Raw genomic sequence first — 21,226 nt, 5'->3', positions numbered from 1 at the left:
TAATATTTCTGTTTTGACGCAAGTATAAATTATTGGGCACAAACAATAATCTCAGGGGTAAGACTTCTGTGTCTGATGGGCAAAGACACAGAACAGAACCATCACAGAAGATGCCCATTCAAATGTATTGAACTGGGCTCAACTTGATTAAAATTTGAACTCAGTATGTCACAAAACCAACAGTCTCCCAGCTTCACAGTGACCTCTCTGTAACCAAAGCAAACAGTTCCTCCATCTTAGGTTTCTGAAGTAACCCAGAACACAAACTCATGTTGGTTCTAACAAAGTAAACTGACATCTGACCCAGCAGGTTAGTCTTTTCTGTTTTTAGCTCCATAACAATTTCTCAAGATCCCACTTCTGTTTTTATTTCCTTATATTTTCTCTCCAAACTTGGAGTTGGGCCAGGAAATTAGATTCCACCTATGCATAGGAACCTTGAGTTTACTTTTCAGGGAGAGGCATAGGCAAACATATTTTGTGAATGTATATGAATTAAACTCTGAATGTTTATTTTCAATTAATTTAGGAATTTTCCTTCAAGTAGTTAGACTTTATGATTGTTTGTGTAGATGTATGTTCTACTTCTTAATCATTGAACTATATGATTACAAACAAAATATTTATTACACCATCTATGGAGTAGACAACTAATTCAAAGTCCTGACATTATGCCAGTTTTATGCAAATACCAATGATGCTTATAGTGCCTCACAGCCCTAGGCAGAACAGATCATAATTTGGTTTTCTTCCAACCCATTACACTACTAGAGTAGTATTACTGCAGGTAGCAACCCATAACTTTAGGAAATTGACCACAGAGTCTAGTAGGGCTTTATACTGGAGAACAATACAGATGAGGATATGCAGAAGAAGGTGGACATCATAAGTTACATCAACTTCTGCAGGGATGTTGGGATAACAGTAAGGACTGCATATTGTTTTCCAAAAAATAATCCATGGAACATCCATGGCATAAAGGACCTTCTCAATTATGAAAAGCGGGCTTTTGAGAAAAAGGAGAAGCTCAGCTTTGTTCTATAAGACCTAAAGAAGAGACAGAAACAGTCCATTTTAGATAATAAAAATTCTATTGACTTCTCCCTGATTTTATGGATAACAGCTTACGTTACTAAGAGACCGCAGATTGTCCCACTGCAAAAATGTCTAGGGTATCATTTAGAACAACACAGGAGCCTGTGGTACAATCTGGACCCATTTTTGTTCACTCTATACCCAGGAAATTGTAAGTATATCTCAGAGACCTGTCACAGTGAAAACTATTCTGACGCCAACTATTGTTCCGGTGTTTCACACTGTCTGTGGAAACCTCTGACAGAATGTTGATCAGAGCTGCACCATTTCTCTTTTCCTTATTGCTGTCCGTTCTTCAGAGAGACGAGCTGCTAAATAACAGCTGGCAATCAAATCACTTCAGTGCAATACTTGGCTCAGTTCTGAAGAACAATATAGAGTACTACCCCAGAATACTACTACCACTGAAATAGGTACAAAAATCTCAGAATAATCAGGCAGAGCCACTCCAGATCTGCTAATGGAAATGAATCTGGCAGTGGTGGACCGGGACCGAACCGGTTAGAGAACTAGTGGAGAAGTGATTTCACTGTTGCAAAAAATCATCACTGATCTGCCATCATCAGTGAACAAGCTGACTAGCCTGAGCAATCGTGGAAGGCTCCATTGTAGTGAGCCAGCTGTAGTGTAGCAGAGACAGATTGGGAGGATAAGCAGCATGTACACAAGGGAGACTGGCATCACCAAGACCCTCCTCCTGGTTCTGATTGCTTGTTTTTGACAGTAATGGATTCCCTCTGCAGTTAATACTGGGAGCACTGGGAGAGCAGAGGAGCTTTTTTTTTTTTTTTTTTACAGATTATCTTATACTGCTGAGACATAAATGATATATTTGACAAATATGTAAAAAAAAGTTTTTTTTAGTAAAGGCTACATACTGCAGCTTTAATACTTCAAAAGCATAAGAAATATTGTTGGATTTCAGAAGATAAAAAAAGCCTGGTGGTTATGGCGACTGCTCTTCAGAATTGAGTGGATCAGCTCTTTTGTTCCCAGAAAACTTAGACTTTTTAATACTCTGATACTATATGTATAGCATGGTATTTAATATGTTTTTTTTATTTTCTTATTTAAAAACTATTATTTATTGCACATCTGTAGGTGCACTTGTGGCTGGTGCTACTGGATATGTGAATTTCCTGCTTCTGCATTAATAAAGTATCGATGTATGCATCTATCTAGAATCCAGAAATGTCTGTGCAGACACTGCACATGACAGGAAGCTGCAAGCAGACAATGAACTGTATGTTTGCTGACTGCACACACATTACTCTTTACAATACTCCACCATATGTTCTGGATGCACACACACAGAGACACCCTATTCGAAGTAATAGGCTTATGTCTGGGCTTAATGTTGGGATGAAGGATCTCATACAAACCAGACATCACATAGCATCTCGTCAAGGTGAGATAATGCTTTAGAACAGCTGTTTGCAGACCCACATGCACACATTTAGATAACCCAATCAAGCAAGTCAAACTAAACACACACTCTACCCTGATCTGCAATGTAATACAATATGAACTGTTTATGGGGCCTCTGAAGTGATGTGAAGTGAAGGAGTTATTGTGTGACTGTGAGCCTTGTGGGGTGCCTGATGCAAACGTCAGCTATACGTGCCATAAACTCACTCCTTTGTTTCCATGGACACGATCAGCAGTGAAATATCAATGAGTGACAGAAGAGGGTATGAAGAGGGAGGAGGAAGGGAGAAAAGCTGCCAGCAAAATGGGGAGTGATGAGATGGAGCTGAGGCATTTCTCCTTCTCCCTTTGCCAGACACGTGATCTCATGGGTTTCACCAGTGAGTGTGCTTGTGTGTGTGACAAAAGATATAAGGTGAGTTGTCCAGAAATGTTGAAAATTGCTGATGGTAAATACTGTTTCTGAACTTGAAGCCAGTAATACACAATTAGCAAGGTTATCATAGCAACTCAACCACCCAGACGTTCACCCTGCCACTTTTTCAACTCCACCTCTGCTCTTCTTTGTCAAATCCCTTGATGGCCAGATGGAAAGAACAAGGGAGGAGGGGGAGAAAGCTGAGGAGGAGGGGAAACAGAATGCAGATAGGAGAAGGGCACAGCGGACAAATCTTTGATAGTCAAAATGCTGGTAAGGACTAAAGGGCACACACTAACATATACTAAACAACTATGCACACTAGTAAGGATAGACAGGAGTGTGGGTCTGTGAGTGTTTTTTTTGTTGTTGTTTTTTTTTTGTCTTACCTTTGTCCAGTAACTGGTTAAGCAGTGAAACGTTGGAGAAGAAGAAGAGGTAAGCAAACATCTGACCCTGGATCTCCGGGTGAACCAGGTAACTATGCAGAAGCTCCTGTGCACTCTGAAAAACCTGCAGACACAAAGAAATCAACTTTTTCGAACAAAAATGCCAATACCACTGATGCTTTGTGTATATATTGTGTATATATATATATATATATATATATATATATATATATATATATATATATATATATATATATATATATATGTATATACTTTGTTCTATGATCTGTGAAGACACTTGTAGCAGTTTTACTTGAATTTGATGAGTAAAACTACCACAAACACACCAGAATGTTGATCATTAAGCAATTTTTAGTTTGAAAGAAAATAGGCACAGTTGAATGCTGTGCTTCTTTAGAATCAATTGTCAGCCTTTATTATATAAACTTATATAAACTTTAATAAAGACACAGTGGGTGTCAAAATGTGAGTTTGCCTCAGCTTTTTCTCATAATTCTCAATGAGCTCCAGTCCCTTTTTGTACGTAGGGACAGAAATATCATCAAAATGCTAAATTGAGGAAAAAAAATTGTCAATTATACTTGTGAGAATTGTTTCTCAAAACATTTTAATTTCTGCAAGGAAAATGTAAGGAGAAGGGCACAGTGGACAGTTCTATTGTCCACTGTGTCAAACCCCTTTACACACAATAAAATTAATTCAAGTTCAACACTCTTGACACTTTAGCTTTGACTAATACCTGCACACTTCTACATTTATGACATTTTGTTGCAAAATTTAATGTGGTGTCTGTGCAATGACAATAAAGTAAGTCTAAGACTAATGTATAACTCGGATGCTTACCTGCAGGACCCTGCGGACAGGTTCAGGAAATCCGACACCTCCTTTCCAGCAGGGCTCAGAGCTGTCGACTGGGAATGGATTACAGTCTAATAAACCAGGCAACACCACATAAAGAGCCTACACAAAAACACAAACATGTGCCATGATCAAGATGATCAATCTATAGATGCACCACTTTTATTTCAGGTATGTTCAATACAAGGATAATATGGACAATTTATGTTTGCAACCAGCTCAGTTTTTAAAAGGTAAAGAATATAGTGCCAAAGCAATAGTGACAGAGAACCTTAGTGATATAATAGACACATTGCTGGAATGTGTACATGATCACTTCCTCCAAGATAGTCATAGCCTCTTCATTGGCTGTTATGGTCGCCGATAACAACGACTCCTTTGACCCTGGACAGAGATGACAAGAGACACAGGAACCTTTAAGAGGTTGCAGGAAAAAGGAAAGTGATGCATACAGATGTGTCATATCTGCTGCATGTCTGTGAGTAATGACTCCTCAGTCAGGCCATTTCCACTCATCATTCAGACTGAGTGTGTGGTGTGTTACCTTGCAGCGTCTCTATGCTGTGTGTGTAGGCTGGCGCCCTTTGCTGGATAAAGTAGAGGATCTCAATTGAGTTTGACATCCAGAAGAAGATGGTCTGCAGGTCTGGGATCAGGTCTGAGATGCTGAGTAAAGTCAAGGAGGCTGGGTCCTGACTACACACACACAAGGTAATGTGTTACATTGTTATGAAGACATAGTGAGACAAACAACAGCATACAGACAGGAACACACAGCATAAATTAGAAAGTACTCACTGCTGAGCTTGCTTCTGAGCCAACTCCTTTGTCTTCTCCTGCAAGGCACACATACACCGAAACACACACCAATTAAGTTCCCATTAAACTTGCAGGATCCGAGTAGGTGAATTACGCACCCTACATCTTTTAATGCCTCAGCAAGCTTTCTAAAGAAATATCATTGACATTTACAAAAGACTGGCAGACTCAGAAAACTGAATTTACATAATTAAATTTTTCATAAATGCCTTTGAAAGCCTGTATGACACTTTTGCTATATTCAACTAGTAACTGTAAAATTTGATCATCAAATTTCCAAGAGGATATTTGTTTTAAATTGATGTTGTAGAAACATATGACAAACAATGGGCCTTTATTTTGAATACAAACTCTATAGCTTTATATTTCCCAGTTGAATCATTGTACAACAAACTCAAAGATTTCCTTTGTAACCAATAGCTAAATCCTTTTTTTCCATTACAGCAACTTAATGGCCTTTATAACAGCTTAGTAACCTAATGTGTGTTCTCACTAAGATTTGAAAGACTCCTTTAATGATTTCTATATGCATGCTAAAATTTGATTAAAACCTCCATTAACCTAGGTTTGACATAACATTGGTCACTTTTCGTCTCATCTCTATCAGCGGTTGAGACTCTGGTGGAGGCATGGCCTAAACCAGAGTCAGTGAATGCTCAACAACAATTTCATTTATTGCTATTTTATTCATGAAATAGCAACAGTGCAAATAAGAGGAAGCATCTCAGAGGAGAACATATGTATGTAAACTTCTGGTTTCAAATACAATGGTCAGTTAAAGAATAGAAAAATTTCTATGGGGGAAAAAAAAAGTAATAAACAAAAACACACTAGGCTCTAATATAGTATAGTTTCCTAGATCAAACTATACTAGCATTCAAACTATGCTCATATAAAGCATGTTGAAAGCTAGCCTATCAGAATATTCCTCTAATCTGAGATAACTGATGTACAATTTCACCAAAAGAATAGTCCATGCACTGACACCAACCCATGCAATGGTTTGGATTCGACGGACGATCTTTAACAGCAGTTTGCCAAAGCTGCCAGGAGGGAAGGTCAATGCAGAGTGTTGTATACACAGACAGAGTAGGTAGGCAGGCGTCAGCTTATGGTCATCTCCTGGGGGGCAGAAATTTTATGAGACCAGTTAAAAAATATATTATTGTCTTATTTCATGTTGAGGTGTATATCCGACCTACACATTCATATTGTAATAATCACAATATTTATAGACAAAGGCAAACTCTTCCTACACGAGAATAAGGTGATATAGCTGATAATATGGGAGAATACTGTTACGGATGAAGGCAAATACTGTGTGACTCCTGTCTTTTTAAGAGAGGAAGACATCAATCAAGCTGACGCTAGAGAGATGTCACTTGTATATTTGATTTTCTGTAACTTTCTTTGCTGAAGCCTGTTTTAGCATAAAAGAACTAATTGTTTAAAAATCAGAGGTTTATCTTTTTCTATTCTACAGGGCAGAAAAACATAGTCAACGACTTGTAAGGCATGATTAGACTTGGTATAAACAGAATAGATGTACACTCTGACAACAAATCTGGCATCTTTTGGAATCAAGTTGTTGACACAAAAAGTACATTTTTATGTTTTGTCAAAGTTAATGCTGCTATCATCGATCATCAAAATTAGTATCAAATACAGACTGATTCACCCTCTGGGGAAACAGTCTATATTTTGATATATTAAACTATTAATGCAAATATTTTTGCAATAAATAAATAAGCTAAGTGAGATGTGCTTAAATAAAATAAATAAGTAAAATTCTAAATAAAATTGTGTTTGTAATCTGTTTAAAGGGTTACATAAAACTATACAGCAATAATTTTTATCCAAATTCAACACTGTGCTACAGCCTCCAAACTATCCAAACCTCAAAGAAGAATTTTTCAAAAAAATAACACATTTTAATATTAGACATGATCTCAGATTTCACTAATCACTGGATTCATTAATAACATCAGACATTTCTTTCCACATTATGGTGCCAGTATTCTGAGAATTATCTTGTAATAATGTTTGAAAATCTGTTCAATACAACAGAACTAAAAAATATAAAATCTAGGGTTTCTTAGCACATATACCTGGACATCCAAAGTAACATGTAAATAATCTAATTACTTAGACATAATATTATTTAATCATTATAATTGTAAATTATAAATATCATTATTATCAATAGTAATGCATGAGTAATAAATTCTAGAATTGTGCTGCTGAGGGCAGCAGCACACTGGAGTAGCTCTGCACTTATATTGAGATTATTCTTTTTAAAGGTACTGACCTCCAGGTTCAATAAGAGAGACGATTCTATTCAACAGCTGGTCCTCATGAGCTTGGTCAAACTCCAGCTGTAGCTTTCTTTTTTGACCTGCTCCTTGTCCTGTTGTTTCACCTCCTGACACCATCCCAACACCGCGAGGTTTCACCAGGTGTGGCTTGAAGATGCGTCTAACTGCCGGGACACTGACCACTTGTGAGGTTTTGTCCTTCAGTACAGAACCACACATTTTACAAATTTGAGTCCCATCCTCCTCCTCCTCTATCCCTGAATCATAAAGCTGCCCTAACGTGCGTAGCCGTGCCAAGGTTTGAGCAGGCAGGAGCTTGGCGCCCATGGGGTCCTTGTAGAGGAAGATGTAATGTGCTCCAAAGGAGAGAAGGTCGCCATGTCGCAGCGTCGTTATGCGTTCACAGCGGGAAAAGTTCACCAGCACAGTGGCGTTGAGTACAGGCTCGACAGCTACACAGGAACGGTGACTCTCTGCCAAATCGGCTCCCTTGTTGTTGTTGGTATGATGATGCGGTGCAGGGACTCGGCACAACCGACAGTGGAGGGGAAGGATGTCAGGTGAGAAGAGGCATATGTTGGGGCGGGCTGATGGGGTCTCCTGACCAACTGTGTGCTGCTCTCTGTTCAGAAGATAAACCAGACAGTCCTGCAACACACAGAAGAATTATTGGTACATTTAGGCGTGAAAAACAACTCTAATCACCTGAACCTTTTTATATTTTGTAAAAGTAAAACCATAAACCTCAATGTATTCTATCGGAATTTGTATGTGTAAAGATCAACACAAAGTAGTGCTTTGAAGTGGAGGAAAAATGTTAAATTTTTCACCATTAAAATGTGAAGTGTAACTTATTTTGTGTATGTCTATAGTATAAAATCCCAATAAAATACATTAAAGTTTGTTGCTATATTGTGGCAAAAAAATTTTTAAATAATGGTATTATAAACATTATCTGGTATTTTCACATTATTTTTATTATCTTCACCTGTCGATTGAATCCTTGTAGCAGAAGAAGATGGGGGGACTGGTAGAGAGAGTGCCTCACCCCTCCTGCTCCCTGACTGCCCTCTTCTTTCCTTCTGGAGGGTCCGTCACGTTCTCGACCCCTCAGCGGCCCTGGCAAGGTGGAATAATATCGTTTGGGCTCCTCTCCCACTCCAAGCTGCACATACAGAGAAACGTTGGATAAATTGTGAGGTTATTAATCAAATATTTGTTATTCTCATGTATTTTTATAATGTATCTTTTCTTATCTGCTTTTATTGTTTAATTTCATCTTAGAATTAAGAATGTTTCTTCATTGTTGAATTACTCTGATTCCTTTCTCAGAAGGCCTCACTGAAGGAAAGCAGTGACAACAGGTTTCTGCAGGGTTGCCTCTTTGACCGGCTAGATTGCTATAAAACTATGACCGTGAAGATGAGATTATCAAGTGCAAGATACCTTGTGTTTTAGTTAGTGATTGTCATTAGCGCTGTAGCTATGTGATTAAGTGTTTTCCCCTCCCTTTCGAGTTACAGCGTTCTTTGTGATTAGGGATCCTAAAAACAATATAAAGAGAGGAGCAGGCAAATGTGGTTTCAGAGCGGTAGGAGACTGTAACTGAAAGCACATCTCTGTCTGTTCTCCTCGCGAGTAAGAAAGAATCTAACTCTCTTGTCTTTCCTGTTTGTTTAATCTGTGTTTAATAGGTGTTAAATCTGATAAACGTGTATGCATTTATGTTGTTTGGTGAATAACAAATAATTCATTATTCAAACTGGGTGTGAGCAAGACCCCTACCTGATTAAGGCTTGTTTCGCTGAGACTGCGGCAGAAGGATGAATTGCTGGAGCGGGGCAGGGTCAGTGTCCCCTTAGCCCTGTTCCTCTGGAGTTTCCGGGCCTGGGCATTAATATCTGTAAGGAGGCAGAGAGGAATAACAAGCATGAGAACAAGGAGGGCAGGGAAGGACAAGGAAGAGAACATGTAGAGAATAAAGCGAAAGGGAGACAAAAGAATGGAAAGAGCAAAGAGGAAGCTTTCTTTGATTTGGTGTATTTTGTTAACGTGAATGCTGAACACATGCATGAACCGACCAGATTTAAAATACTTTCTTAGGGATTAGTGGCACATGTATAATAACTTATGTGTAAATAAAATAAAAGCTTAGGGGATTAAGTGGTAAAAAATGAAGCATCGCAAGAAGACAATGGTGAAGAATGTACCAAGTGAGCAACTCCCATGAACCAAATACAGGCAATCTATGGCCAGGCTATGTAACACACACACATCCTAACACACTCTACAGTGGCTTGCAAAAGTATTCATACCCCTTGAACTTTTCCATACTTTGTTACATCACAACCACAAATATAAATTTGATGTGAAAGACCACATTAAATTGGTATACAGTTGTGAAGTAGAAAGAAAGTTAAACATACTTCAAAACAATTTTTACAAATAAAGCTATGCTCTCCTTGACTTCATGCCCTGGTAGAGTGACCCATCTTTCTCCCTGACCTCTGCTGTGTTACTTGGATGGGTCTTAGGTGATGACTGATCCTCCATCTGGAAATCACCAGGTTCAGGCATAAATTCAATGACTGACTTTGTCATCATCTCATTGGATATCTTGGACACTCAGGTGAAGAGAGGTACAGAGCTGTCCAGTGACCACTATCTAGTGATGAGTTAGCTCTGCGGGTGGGGGAGATGTCAGTCAGACCCCAATGTATTTTGAGGATCTGCTGGAAATGTCTACCAGAGTCTCCAATGAAAATGAACTTTCACTCCCACTTGTTCCGATGTTTACATGCTCCGATGGAGGTGGGGGACATTGAATCTGAGTCGAGCCTGCTTTAAACACTTCTCCACATCTTTCTCCCTGACCTTGGACTTGTTACTTGGACTTCATGATGCTGTTCACTCCCCAATATTCTCTTAATCAACCCATGAGGTGTCACAGAGCAGATGGATTTCTACTAACATTAGGTTACACAGGTGGACTCTATTTAGTCATTAGCAGAGAACATGTTCTAAATACTTTTCCACACCACATTTTTCTATTTGTAAGAAATGTTGACCTTTATATTTCATAGGAATGTAAATCGATTTATGTTTGTGGTTGGAATGTGACAAAAGATGGAAAAGTTCAAGGGGTATGAAAACTTTTGCAAGCCACTGTATCTCACTGACTTATGGGGGGTGACAACACAGGTAGAGGTGGTCTTCATGGAAATGACTAACAGCCACCATACCTAAGGCCAGTCCCCACCTTTAGAGCTGGACTGTACCACCCGACCAGACCGCAGGGGGGAACTCCTGTGTTTGGCCAGCCCAGACCGACCCATTAGAGTCGCCAAGAATTGAGGGGTTCTGGGCCCTATAGCAAGGTGGAAGGGGTTAGGAGGGAAGTGGGGGGCTGAGAAAACAACCCCACACCCAGGGTACACTAAGAACAGAATTTACCCCCAAACACGCAAAACCTTTTACACAGCACATGCCACAAGACATACATACAGAAAGAAGTGAAGTAACATAAGTAGTTACTACAGAGAGATAGTGTAAGGTGTGGCAGGATTTTATTCTTAACATACAAATGCCAAATTGGATGCCAAATTTTCTGAAGCAAAAACAAAAATCATGAAGTTAATTTGTGCCAAATCTACGTGAGTGTGTTTAATGAATGGCTGCAGGGTGAGAGAAGCTGGACTCGTTCTTTTTAAGTTGTACTCTACATGACTGCAATATTTGAAACCAGTTCATAAACAAAGCCTACATTTATCATGCCTGGAAATCAGTTTTGCCAGCTCAGCTTTTAAAAACTAATTTGTTTTGATCCACTTTATCAAAGTGTTTGAAAAGCATTTTCACTGGATTAAATCTAGTTTAAAAACTGGCCATGACTGTTCAACTGCAAGTTTGAAAGTCATAAAGGCTAAATTAATAAACATGAAACACATGGGTTTTATTGACAAGCTTGGTTGCATTGCAATTTTTTTTCTCTGAGCTGCACCATTTCATGGATTGATCCATGTAATGATGTTTTACATGGATGTTTTAGTACCACCATATTTTCCATCAACATCATTAACACAATGGAGTCATTAGTATATCTTTATGTTGATGACACAGTTCTATACTATTGGTTGATCCCCAGACACAGACAATTTCGCTAAGTTATGGTATGCTCCAGGAGGACTTCTCCAAATAGCACCTATAGTTAAACATCAAGGAAATGAAAGTCATGGGGTTTGATAAGATAGGCTGATAAACATCATAAAATAATATGATTTTACCTTTTTTTGGTTGTTTTTTTTATATAAAAAAGTAGAAGAAAAAAAATAAGTTTTATTAACTTTAGTGGCGTTTATTGAAGAGTGGGTTAATCCACAGCGTTCCTCAGAATTCTCTAGCCCTCCCTCCCCTTCCCCCTTACCTCCTCAGATTGGAAATAATTTCCATTAATGCACAACATCAGGTTGCATTCCAACACCATCAAAGCTGAAACCTAAACATTCACAGAAAAACTGCTCAGTTAGCAGCCTGTGTGAGCATCACTTTGGCACAAATTAACTTTCACAGAACAAAACTACAGCAGGATGACTATACCTCAGGTTAGCAGTGAAAGTTCTACAGTATCTTTAAATTGTGATTTCTTTTATTAAAGTGTATGTGAGAATAGACAATTCACACATGAACATGCACGCTCCCACATACACCAGAGATTAAAAAAACAAACAAAAGATAAAAACTGCTAAAAGAACAAGAAAAAAAGTCCCATCTGGGTGAGTTTTTTAAAAGCTAAAACAGAGAAAAAAGGTTAGTATGAAAATAAAAACATCAAAATGTGATTAGTGAACATATGTTTTTTCATATAAAGCAATATTTGGTGTTATATTATCATTTGCGCTTTTATTTGACAGCATTTTTAATGTTTTAGAATGTTAAACCAACATCTCACCTTAGAACAAAAAGGTTTTTACATGATAATACCGATCATAGCATAAATGTTTTGAATTAATCCAACAACTACTAAATACAGCCTACCAAATACGATGTTTCAGTTTCATTCAGAAACAAACAACTTTGTTCATACATGTGACGGTCTCGCTATGGTGTCCTGAACCAAGCTAACCGTCAGCCAAACTCCTTTTACGCGAGTCAGGATTAAACAGCTCTTCCTTTATTTACATAGAATGGAGTGAAACTGCCAAAACAGGAACAACATAAATTCAATAAATAACTTGCTTTGTTACACACACATTAACATAAACGCTCATTTTTAAATATACATACAGGCATTGCGTCGAAGAACTCGATCTGAACACGACATTTACAATGTATCCATCCGAACATCCGCTCTGCCGTTAAACAAACTGACTAAATGACGTAAACGTAAAACATTTCCCCGGAAGTCCAGCAGGTGGCAGCAATGTGCCATGCAAAATAAACACTCACAGGTTACATGACACTCCCCGCCTGACATCAGTGATGTCACAAAACATAACACGCACAACAACCTTAACTAGCGGGCTCCTCGGGCATAAGGAGCACAACCTCAGAAATAGGCCTCAAATAAGTCTTTGCACCGGCCTGAGATGTCACTTTCAGTTCCACTTTACGAACCAAACCGTCGGCACTCGGGTGCGAGGCTACAACCACAGCCATTGGCCATTTGTTGCGTGGTGCCTGACTGTCCTTTAGGAGCACAATGTCTCCCTTTTGAAGATTGCGATGTCGTTTGTTCCATTTGCAACATGGCTAGAGAGAAGACAAGTACTCACTCCTCCAACGATTCCAAAAACTGCTGGCAAGTGCTTGCACTCTTTTCCACTGACAGCCAAATAAATCCTTGTTTGTAAACTCTCCACAGAGAGATGCATTAGATGTCTTCTGGGTGAGAAGTGTCGCTGGTGTAAGCAGGAATGGTGACTCAGGGTCTGTAGACACAGGAACGAGCGGTCTGGAATTTATAATGGCTGACACCTCAGCCATCAGGGTACACGACACATCATGTGTGAGATGCACATGTTCTTTTGTCAGCATGTTATCTAAGATCCTTCGGGCAATCCCGATCATCCTCTCCCATGCTCCTCCCATGTGACTGGAATGAGGAGAGTTAAATTCCCAAGTGCAACCATGTTCATTCAGGTATCTTTGGACGCTGTCACCCTCCACTTTTCTCAGAAATCCCAACTCTTTCCGTGCTCCGACAAAGTTGGTTCCACAATCTGACCTTAGATGTTTGGCAGGTCCCCTTATTGCAAAAAGCCTCCTCATAGCATTAATGCAACCTGATATATCCAGAGTAGAAATAACTTTGATGTGCACTGCTCTGGTCGACATGCACATAAACAGCAGAGCCTACTGTTTACTTTCTGTTTGGCCCCTTCTTGTCCGTCTGGCAGTAACTGACCATGGCCCAAAAACATCCATCCCAATGAACGTGAAAGGTGGGGCTGCTGTCACGCGGTCAGGGGACATTTGCTGTTCCATGACTACGCCTCTCAGTTTCCGGCAGGTGATGCAAGAGTGAATAATAGAGCTAATGAGCCTTTTCCCTCCAATAATCCACAAACCCGCAGCTCGAACGGCCCCTTCACTAAAATGGCGCCCCTGGTGTTCTACCCGCTCGTGATAGTGTGGGGCCAGAAGTTTGGATATGTGGTGATTTTTAGGTAAGATGAGAGGATTTTTCAGTTCAATGTCCAGCTGAGCATTTTTAAGCCGACCTCCGACCCTAATCAGACCTGCTTCATCAATCTCCGGCTGAAGCTTAAAAAGAAGGCTGGTTTTTGGAACGGACCTCCCTGCCATCAAAACTGTTATTTCTTCTGCAAAAGCCTGGTTTTGAACTGATCGTATTATAATTTTTTCAGCTTGAATTCTCTCTTCCGGTGTTCGAGGCTTATGACATCTGTGCCATCTCTTACAGTCCTTTGACTTTTGACCTTCTTGGTGTGAGCGAGCAATGTGAATGAGAAAACTCACGCCTCTTAAAAGAGAGCCCCATGTAGAGAACCTCTCAAACCGGTCGGGAGACAGAGCCTGTGTTGCTTGAGCTTGTGTAACACAGCATGTAACGCTTGGTCGCACCTCAAAATCTTGATCAGGATCAACAAGCTCGCGTGCTTGAAATGTGTGTTCCTCACCTTGATAGCGTTTGTGGAGGAAAGCCAGTCCAGAGAACCACCTGGTGGAGGACAGCTGAGAGGCGTGAACTGACCGGGATGCCATGTCTGCTGGATTCTGCTCAGATGGAACGTAGAACCACTGCTCAGGTTTAGAAGTCTGATGTATACGTTGTATCCTGTTATATACATATAATCGCCTGGTCTCGTTATGTAATAACCCAAAACAACCTTACTGTCACAGTAAAACTTCACTGCATCTGGTTGAAAGTCAATCTCGCTGAGAATGAAGTCAGCTATTTCCACTGCCATCACGGCAGCGCACAGTTCTAGGCGCGGAATAGTGGGCTCTGACTGGGGTGTCAGTCTGGCTTTCCCAAAAACGAAACCCACATTACCCGTCTCCACTTATGGCTCTGATGTATGCCACTGCTCCTATGGCTTTTGTTGATGCATCAGAGAAGACACATAACTCCTTCTGCACAGTTTCGCACAGGGAATTAGTAGTGTACATACGAGGAATGTGCAGGCTTCTCAGTTCTTGCAGAGAATCTTTCCAAGATTCCCAGCTTTGTCGCTTTGCTTCAGGTAATGGTGTATCCCAGTCAAATGTGTCACTGTTAAGCTCTCGAAGTAGAATCCTTCCATGTATTATGACTGGAGCAACAAACCCAATGGGATCAAACAGGCTGTTCACAATGGATAGGAGACCCCTACGGGTAAATGGTTTGCCCTTGACAGAGATGCTGAATGTTAAGGTATCGGATGCTACCTCCCAGCACAACCCCAGACTGCGCTGCCCAGGCTCCTGTTCTCCACTAAAATCCAGGTCCTTGATTCCTTCTGCATGGTCCTCAAGAGGGAAAGCCTTCATCACAGCTGAACTGTTGGATGCAATCTTGTGCAGGCGAAGATTGGACTACGAAAGGGATGCTTGCGTCCTCTGGAGGAGGTCTATGGCTTGTGTATCAGATGGAAGAGACACAAGTCCATCATCGACATAGAAATGTCTCTCCACAAAGTGACATGTGTCCTCACCATGGCGATGTGCTCCTACTTCAGCAGCTCTTCGGAGACCATATATGGCTACAGCTGGAGATGGTTTGTTGCCGAACACATGGACTTTCATCCTGTAGTCAATAATGTCTTTAGTCATGTCATTGTCTCTGAACTACACAAAACTCAAAAATTTTCTGTGGTCCTCCCTTACTCGAAAACAATGAAACATCTGACGGATGTCGGCTGTGACAGCTACTCTGTCCTTCCTGAATCTAAGCAGGACACCAAGTAGGCTGTTATTAAGATCTGGCCCTTTGAGTAGCACACTGTTCAGTGAAAGTCCCTGCTGCTGAGAGCTGGAATCAAAGACGACTCTAATTTGACCTGTCTTTTGAGGATTATAAACACCAAAAAATGGTAAATACCAGCACTCTTCATTTTCTGCAAGGGGTGGTGCTACCTCAGCGTGATTGTTTTTAAAGATCTTCTCCATGAAGGTCTCAAAATGTTCTCTCATTTCCCGATTGAGTGTGCGGCACAAGGAGGTGAGGCGTTTTGTTGCTTGCTCTCGGTTGTTTGAGAGTCTTGACCTAGGTGCTTTGAATGGCAACGGAGCAACCCAGGTGTTATCTTTATCCCTGTACATTTGGGTCTTCATGGTCTTTAAAAAGACCATATCTTCATATGATGGTGCTAGCTTGTTGTCGTTACTTGTTTCAGTAAACACAGTCTTTCCTATGCTTTGCTCTCTTAGCTCATTTGATGATGCAGTGATGTCCCAGGGGCTCTCCCCGCCATAACTTGCTCTTTCTTGAAGCTGTATGTATGCTTCACATAATGTCATAGAAGATGGTCAACCACCAGCCAAAACAGTGGTTTGATAAGATGATACACTTGACTTGTGGGCACCTTGAAGATACACCTCCCTGACTATTACCCAGCCAAGGTGAAGCTTTTGAGCAAAAGGAGAATTCACTGGGCCACTTATTTGCTGTGTAACTTTATGCACTTCAATAGCATCCCGTCCAAGTAGGAGTAGTATCTCTGCTCTGGGATCAATTTCAGGAATTTGCGAAGCGATGGATCGAAGATGTGGGTGGTGAAGAGCTGCAGCTGGTGTAGGTATTTCATACCTGTTGTTGGGTATTTGGTTGCATTCAATCAATGATGGCAGAGCTATGCATTCTCCTCCATTTACTGGTTCAATACACAGTCATGCAGCTTTCCTCCCTGACATGTCTGTGAGCCCTGAAAATGTCTTCAATGAGTAAGAAAGAACCTGACTCTGGATATTGAACGTCTCGAACAGCTCTGACCTAGCGAGTGAGCAGTTGCTTTGGTCGTCAATTACTGCATATACCCTGATGGCTTTATTTCTTTGGTCCTGAAGAAACACTCTGGTGAGGCATATTTTGGCACAGGACATGGGTGTTTGGCGTTCACCACAAACCTCTGTGCAGTGACTACTAACAGCGATCTTGTCAGAGTGATCTTCTTCGACTTCGCTGACCTCTGATGAAGTAGTCTTTAGCTCATTTGAAGGTGGACCGGGATGCATTGCAGAGATGTGACATTCACTATTGCATTCACTGCATTTGATAGGGACTTTGCAGTCTCTTGCAATATGGGAACTGGATGCACAGCATTTGTAACAAATGCCACAGTCTTTTAAAAATTCTTTCCTTTCTTCAAATGTTTTAGCTCGGAAAACTTTGCACTTCTTCAGAGGGTGGGGTTTTTTGTGGATTGGACAATGTCTGCTTGGGTCAGTTTGCCTTGGTAATGTAGAAACAGCAGAGCCATTTCCCTCTTCTAAGTCTGTTTTTTGCACAGTTACAGGAAACTTTGCAGGTGTTGCACAAATGACTTAGCTTTTACTGTTGGCGATTGAGAACTGCTGAGAATGGTGAAACTGGGATCATTTCTGATACGGGCTTCATCACAAATGAAGCAAAAATAGTAGAATGGTGGGAAACGACCATAATGCTCTCTCTTAAATCTTGAACCCTCTGTTACCCACTTTTACTGCAGATTGTGAGGAAGTTTTTCGAGAACTGGACTTATTCCTCAAGCCGTATCTCAGAAATCCAATCCAGGAAGATATCCATCTTCTTTTGCTGCCTGGAGTTCCAACAAAAGATCACCCAGCTCTCTTAGTTTGCTGTAGTCCCTGCTGGCAACTCTGGAAAATGCATCCAGTCATTTAAATAATGAACTTTCGATTACTTCTGGTGCAGCGTAACACTCATACAGCCTGTCCCAGGCTTTCTTGAGAGCTGCTTTGGGGTTACTGATGTGCATAAGGCGCATCCTCTTCACGTGTTCCGCTGACTCCCTTCCAAGCCATTTGGTGAGAAGATCCAGCTCTTCGCTTGCTGACAACTCTAGCTCTTGGGTTGCGTTAACAAATGCAGACATCCATGCTCTTAAGCTTTCTGGTTGGTCATTAAACTTGCTAAGGCCTGTGCTCACCAAATCCCGCTGTGCTAAGAACTTGGCAATATCAAACATTGCGTCTCTGTGACTTTGAGGGTGTATGCTGGTAACCTTTGGTGATATATAAGGCCGAGCTGCTGGATTAGGAAAGCTTGGATGTCTCAATGAGGTCCTGTCACAATCTTCTCCTGTGACTGGAGGGTAATGACTGGGTGCGGGTAGCTGCATGTAAGCCTTTGAAGGTGTTTCACTGTAAGCGTTCTGAAGCATATTATGGCTTCCTCTGACTGGCTCATATGTAGCGTTGATGCTCTGCATTTTCTCTCTTGGAAAATCATCCTTTGGATGTGGCATGTTGTCTAGGGCATCTTTACCTTGTAGGTCGACTTGATGCTTTGCTTGTCCTTCAATGTATTCTGCTGATTCACCATGTATTGATGCATTACTCTTTTGCTGAGAGTAAAAATGACCATTATTACTCTCAGCTGCCTCTAGAATGTCCGCTTCTGCATCAGCAGCTGCTGCCTCTCGCTGAAAGCCCAGGGACTCCAATTCTGCTTCCAATTTGATTTTGCTCAGTTTCAGTTGTACTTCTCGCTCAGCATAAGATGCGCGTGTCCGTGCTGCTTCTGCTCTGGCACGGGCTAATGCGGCCCTGCTAATCTGTGATGCAGACAAACGTATGCTTCCTGTGCTGACTTGAGATGCGCTGTCATGATCTTCCATGATGACTCCAGACCAAGTTACAGCTGATTCGTATGCTTTTTCACTGTAACGGTCTCGCTATGGTGTCCTGAACCAAACTAACCATCGGCCAAACTCCTTTTAAAAATGGAGTGAATGGAGTGAAACTGCCAAAACAGGAACAACATAAATCCAATAAATAACTTGCTTTGTTACACACACATTAATATAAACGCTCATTTTTAAGCATACATATAGGCATTGCGTCGAAGACACAATGTATCCATCCAAACATCCGCTCTGCCGTTAAACAAACTGACTAAATGACGTAAATGTAAAACATTTCCCCGGAAGTCCAGCAGGTGGCAGCAATGTACCATGCAAAATAAACACTCACAGGTTACATGACAATACATAACAAAAATAATTCTAAATTGTAGAAGGAAAATCAATAATAATAAAAAAAACATGAGTACATTTTGAAAACACTGATAACATAATGTACAGAAAGCTCTTTAGGAAATTAACGTCTTTCAGTCATTTTTTAAATTGTTGAATTTATGCTTAACTATGGCAAGTTTAGTTGTATGAGCTCATTTTTTTCCATTTGACTTATTAATACAAATATTTTAGTAAATGGTAAATGGTGAAGATTGGTGTTTGTGCCTTAAAAATTCATGAATCTTCCATGTAAAATAGACAGTTTAAACACTGCATAAACAATGAAGGCAATCAGACATGTTCAGTGGGAGGGTGAAGGAGTTTGAGCCCCTGCCCCTTTTATCCTTGATGCCATAGTGCCCTTTTTGAGTTTTTTTTTCTTTTTAATCTGTATGTCAGAAGGCCTGTTTGTGTCCCTCAGCAATAATATTTAGCTAAATATAATAATTTAGCAAAATAAAATAGTATGGCTGCTCTTGATCTAATGATGACTCAGTTTATGCCTCTATGTTGATCAGTCATCAGGTCCATGATGAGGAGGAGGGGTCGGATCTGTGCCTCAAACTATCAAATTATGGGCAAGAATATTTTGTTCAAACACTGGTTTGTAAATAAAAAAGTAGGTCTGATGTTGACGTTAGAAAAATTGTTTCTATTTATTTTTTCATAATTGTCCTCGCAATAGCGGAAAAAAACCTGCCTCGTCCCTAAACACAGAAATGCTTCATCTGCAGAGAAACTCTGTTTTTAACGTAATCATTCTGCTAAAAGCCCGGTTTGCTACAGGCAGAATGAGTCGGTCCCACCGACAGATAGAAAGAATGTCTGTTTTTATATCAGATATCCTGATATAAAACACGAATATCACCGCGAGTCGCAACGCAGCTCAAAGCCCCCGTACCACCTGGTACCACCTGATATCACCTGATATCACCTGGTACCACCTACTGACTGTTGGCTCTCCTTAACATTACTACCAGGGATCTGGGCTGGAGGTGAACGGCTGTAAATAGAAGTTTAACCTCAAGTGTTAAAGAAAGATTCGGGGCAGAGCATGTAGAGGTCATGAAATAAACATCAGCGAAAATACAGTAGTAATAATTCGAACCGCAGCATAAAGCCAAACATGCCACAATAAAATTAATCAAAATGTCCCCAAAGTATCGGCGGGCTGACAGAGGGCCACCGGGGGATTCAGGTAGATTCCAGAGATGCACATCGCAACAGCTGTTCATGCAGGCTCAGCCCAGGGTAATATGGGGCCTTACATAGAACCCCCAAAGCCCCCAAACCCATCCTACTAAGGACCTCAGCATCACTATCATGTTTAAATAAGGTGAAGTCTGTGAGAGGGAGATCAGGTTTATTGGCCGAGTTTAAAATCAATCACTGATTATTGGTTATTGGTTATTTGCTGTGATGTATTTGTAAACAAACCCAATTCAAACACAAAGATTATTAGCCATGGTAACACAACAATCAAACTATCAAGATGGTTCTTCAAACTTTTACAAAGTAAACTTCCTAATTAAATCCTAAAGGTACTATTAATTTTTCTCAGCTGAATCCATTAAAGAAAATGTAATAACATTGTCATTCTCTATAAATAAATGCTACAAGTTTAGATCTATGGTCTGTGCTACATTAAAAACCATTTCTAGAGAACCCTGAGTGTCTGGAGGTCCCTGAATGGCTCTTACCAGCAGCTACTGAGTTTTCTTTGCCTTGATATCTCAGATTTATATTTCAAGGTCTCAGAGTATATAGAGTTAACCCCTTTGAGCTTTTTGTTTTTACTCTATAAATCAGTCTGGAGCCAAGTTGTTAAACAGAGGTTAAATGGATATTATTAGATATTATTAAGGCTTAATTAGTAAAATGGCAGCAAATTTGCTAATTTCATAACTTCATAATCAGCGACCTTCTCTCCTCTGGTATGTTTAACATACCAGAGGATTAACTCAGTCCTCCAGCTTTGTCAGCAGCAGAAACAGAACAAAATACCTGTTGGGGAAAATATAGACTACATTTGCTTTCCATTGTCCCCAATTATGGAATTTCTATAGTATGAACCAAATTCTTGATTAATGTGGGTTGTTATGTGTTGTTGTACGATGTTTTCGTTCAATGTGCTCCTTTTTTCAGTCTTTTTCTGAAAAACTGTGCCCAATAGCTCCATTAATGGAAGAGCACATGCATCAAGCT

The 21,226-nt window shown here is 40.3% G+C and overlaps 1 protein-coding gene across 6 annotated transcripts in view; it reads right to left on the bottom strand.

Moving 5' to 3' along the window:
- Nucleotides 1-21,226, bottom strand: part of radil (Ras association and DIL domains) — a 38,107-nt gene that overhangs the window by 9,994 nt on the left and 6,887 nt on the right. For 5 of the 6 annotated variants that reach the window (XM_055056485.1, XM_055056489.1, XM_055056487.1 and 2 more), the window contains exons 5-14: nt 9,129-9,244; nt 8,332-8,508; nt 7,337-7,991; nt 6,020-6,150; nt 5,008-5,045; nt 4,754-4,905; nt 4,481-4,593; nt 4,195-4,311; nt 3,331-3,454; nt 3,076-3,141 (exon numbers count right to left, since the gene is read on the bottom strand). In XM_055056485.1, the coding sequence (XP_054912460.1) occupies nt 3,076-3,141; nt 3,331-3,454; nt 4,195-4,311; nt 4,481-4,593; nt 4,754-4,905; nt 5,008-5,045; nt 6,020-6,150; nt 7,337-7,991; nt 8,332-8,508; nt 9,129-9,244 (1,689 nt within the window). The remainder of the gene's footprint in view (nt 1-3,075; nt 3,142-3,330; nt 3,455-4,194; nt 4,312-4,480; nt 4,594-4,753; nt 4,906-5,007; nt 5,046-6,019; nt 6,151-7,336; nt 7,992-8,331; nt 8,509-9,128; nt 9,245-21,226) is intronic. The other variant, XM_055056490.1, reaches the window with a different exon arrangement.

The sequence above is a fragment of the Poeciliopsis prolifica genome, unplaced genomic scaffold (genome assembly GCF_027474105.1).
Source record: "Poeciliopsis prolifica strain line A6 unplaced genomic scaffold, Auburn_PproV2 SCAFFOLD045, whole genome shotgun sequence".
Taxonomy (NCBI): domain Eukaryota; kingdom Metazoa; phylum Chordata; class Actinopteri; order Cyprinodontiformes; family Poeciliidae; genus Poeciliopsis; species Poeciliopsis prolifica.
This window is presented reverse-complemented; position numbering and strand designations above follow the sequence as displayed.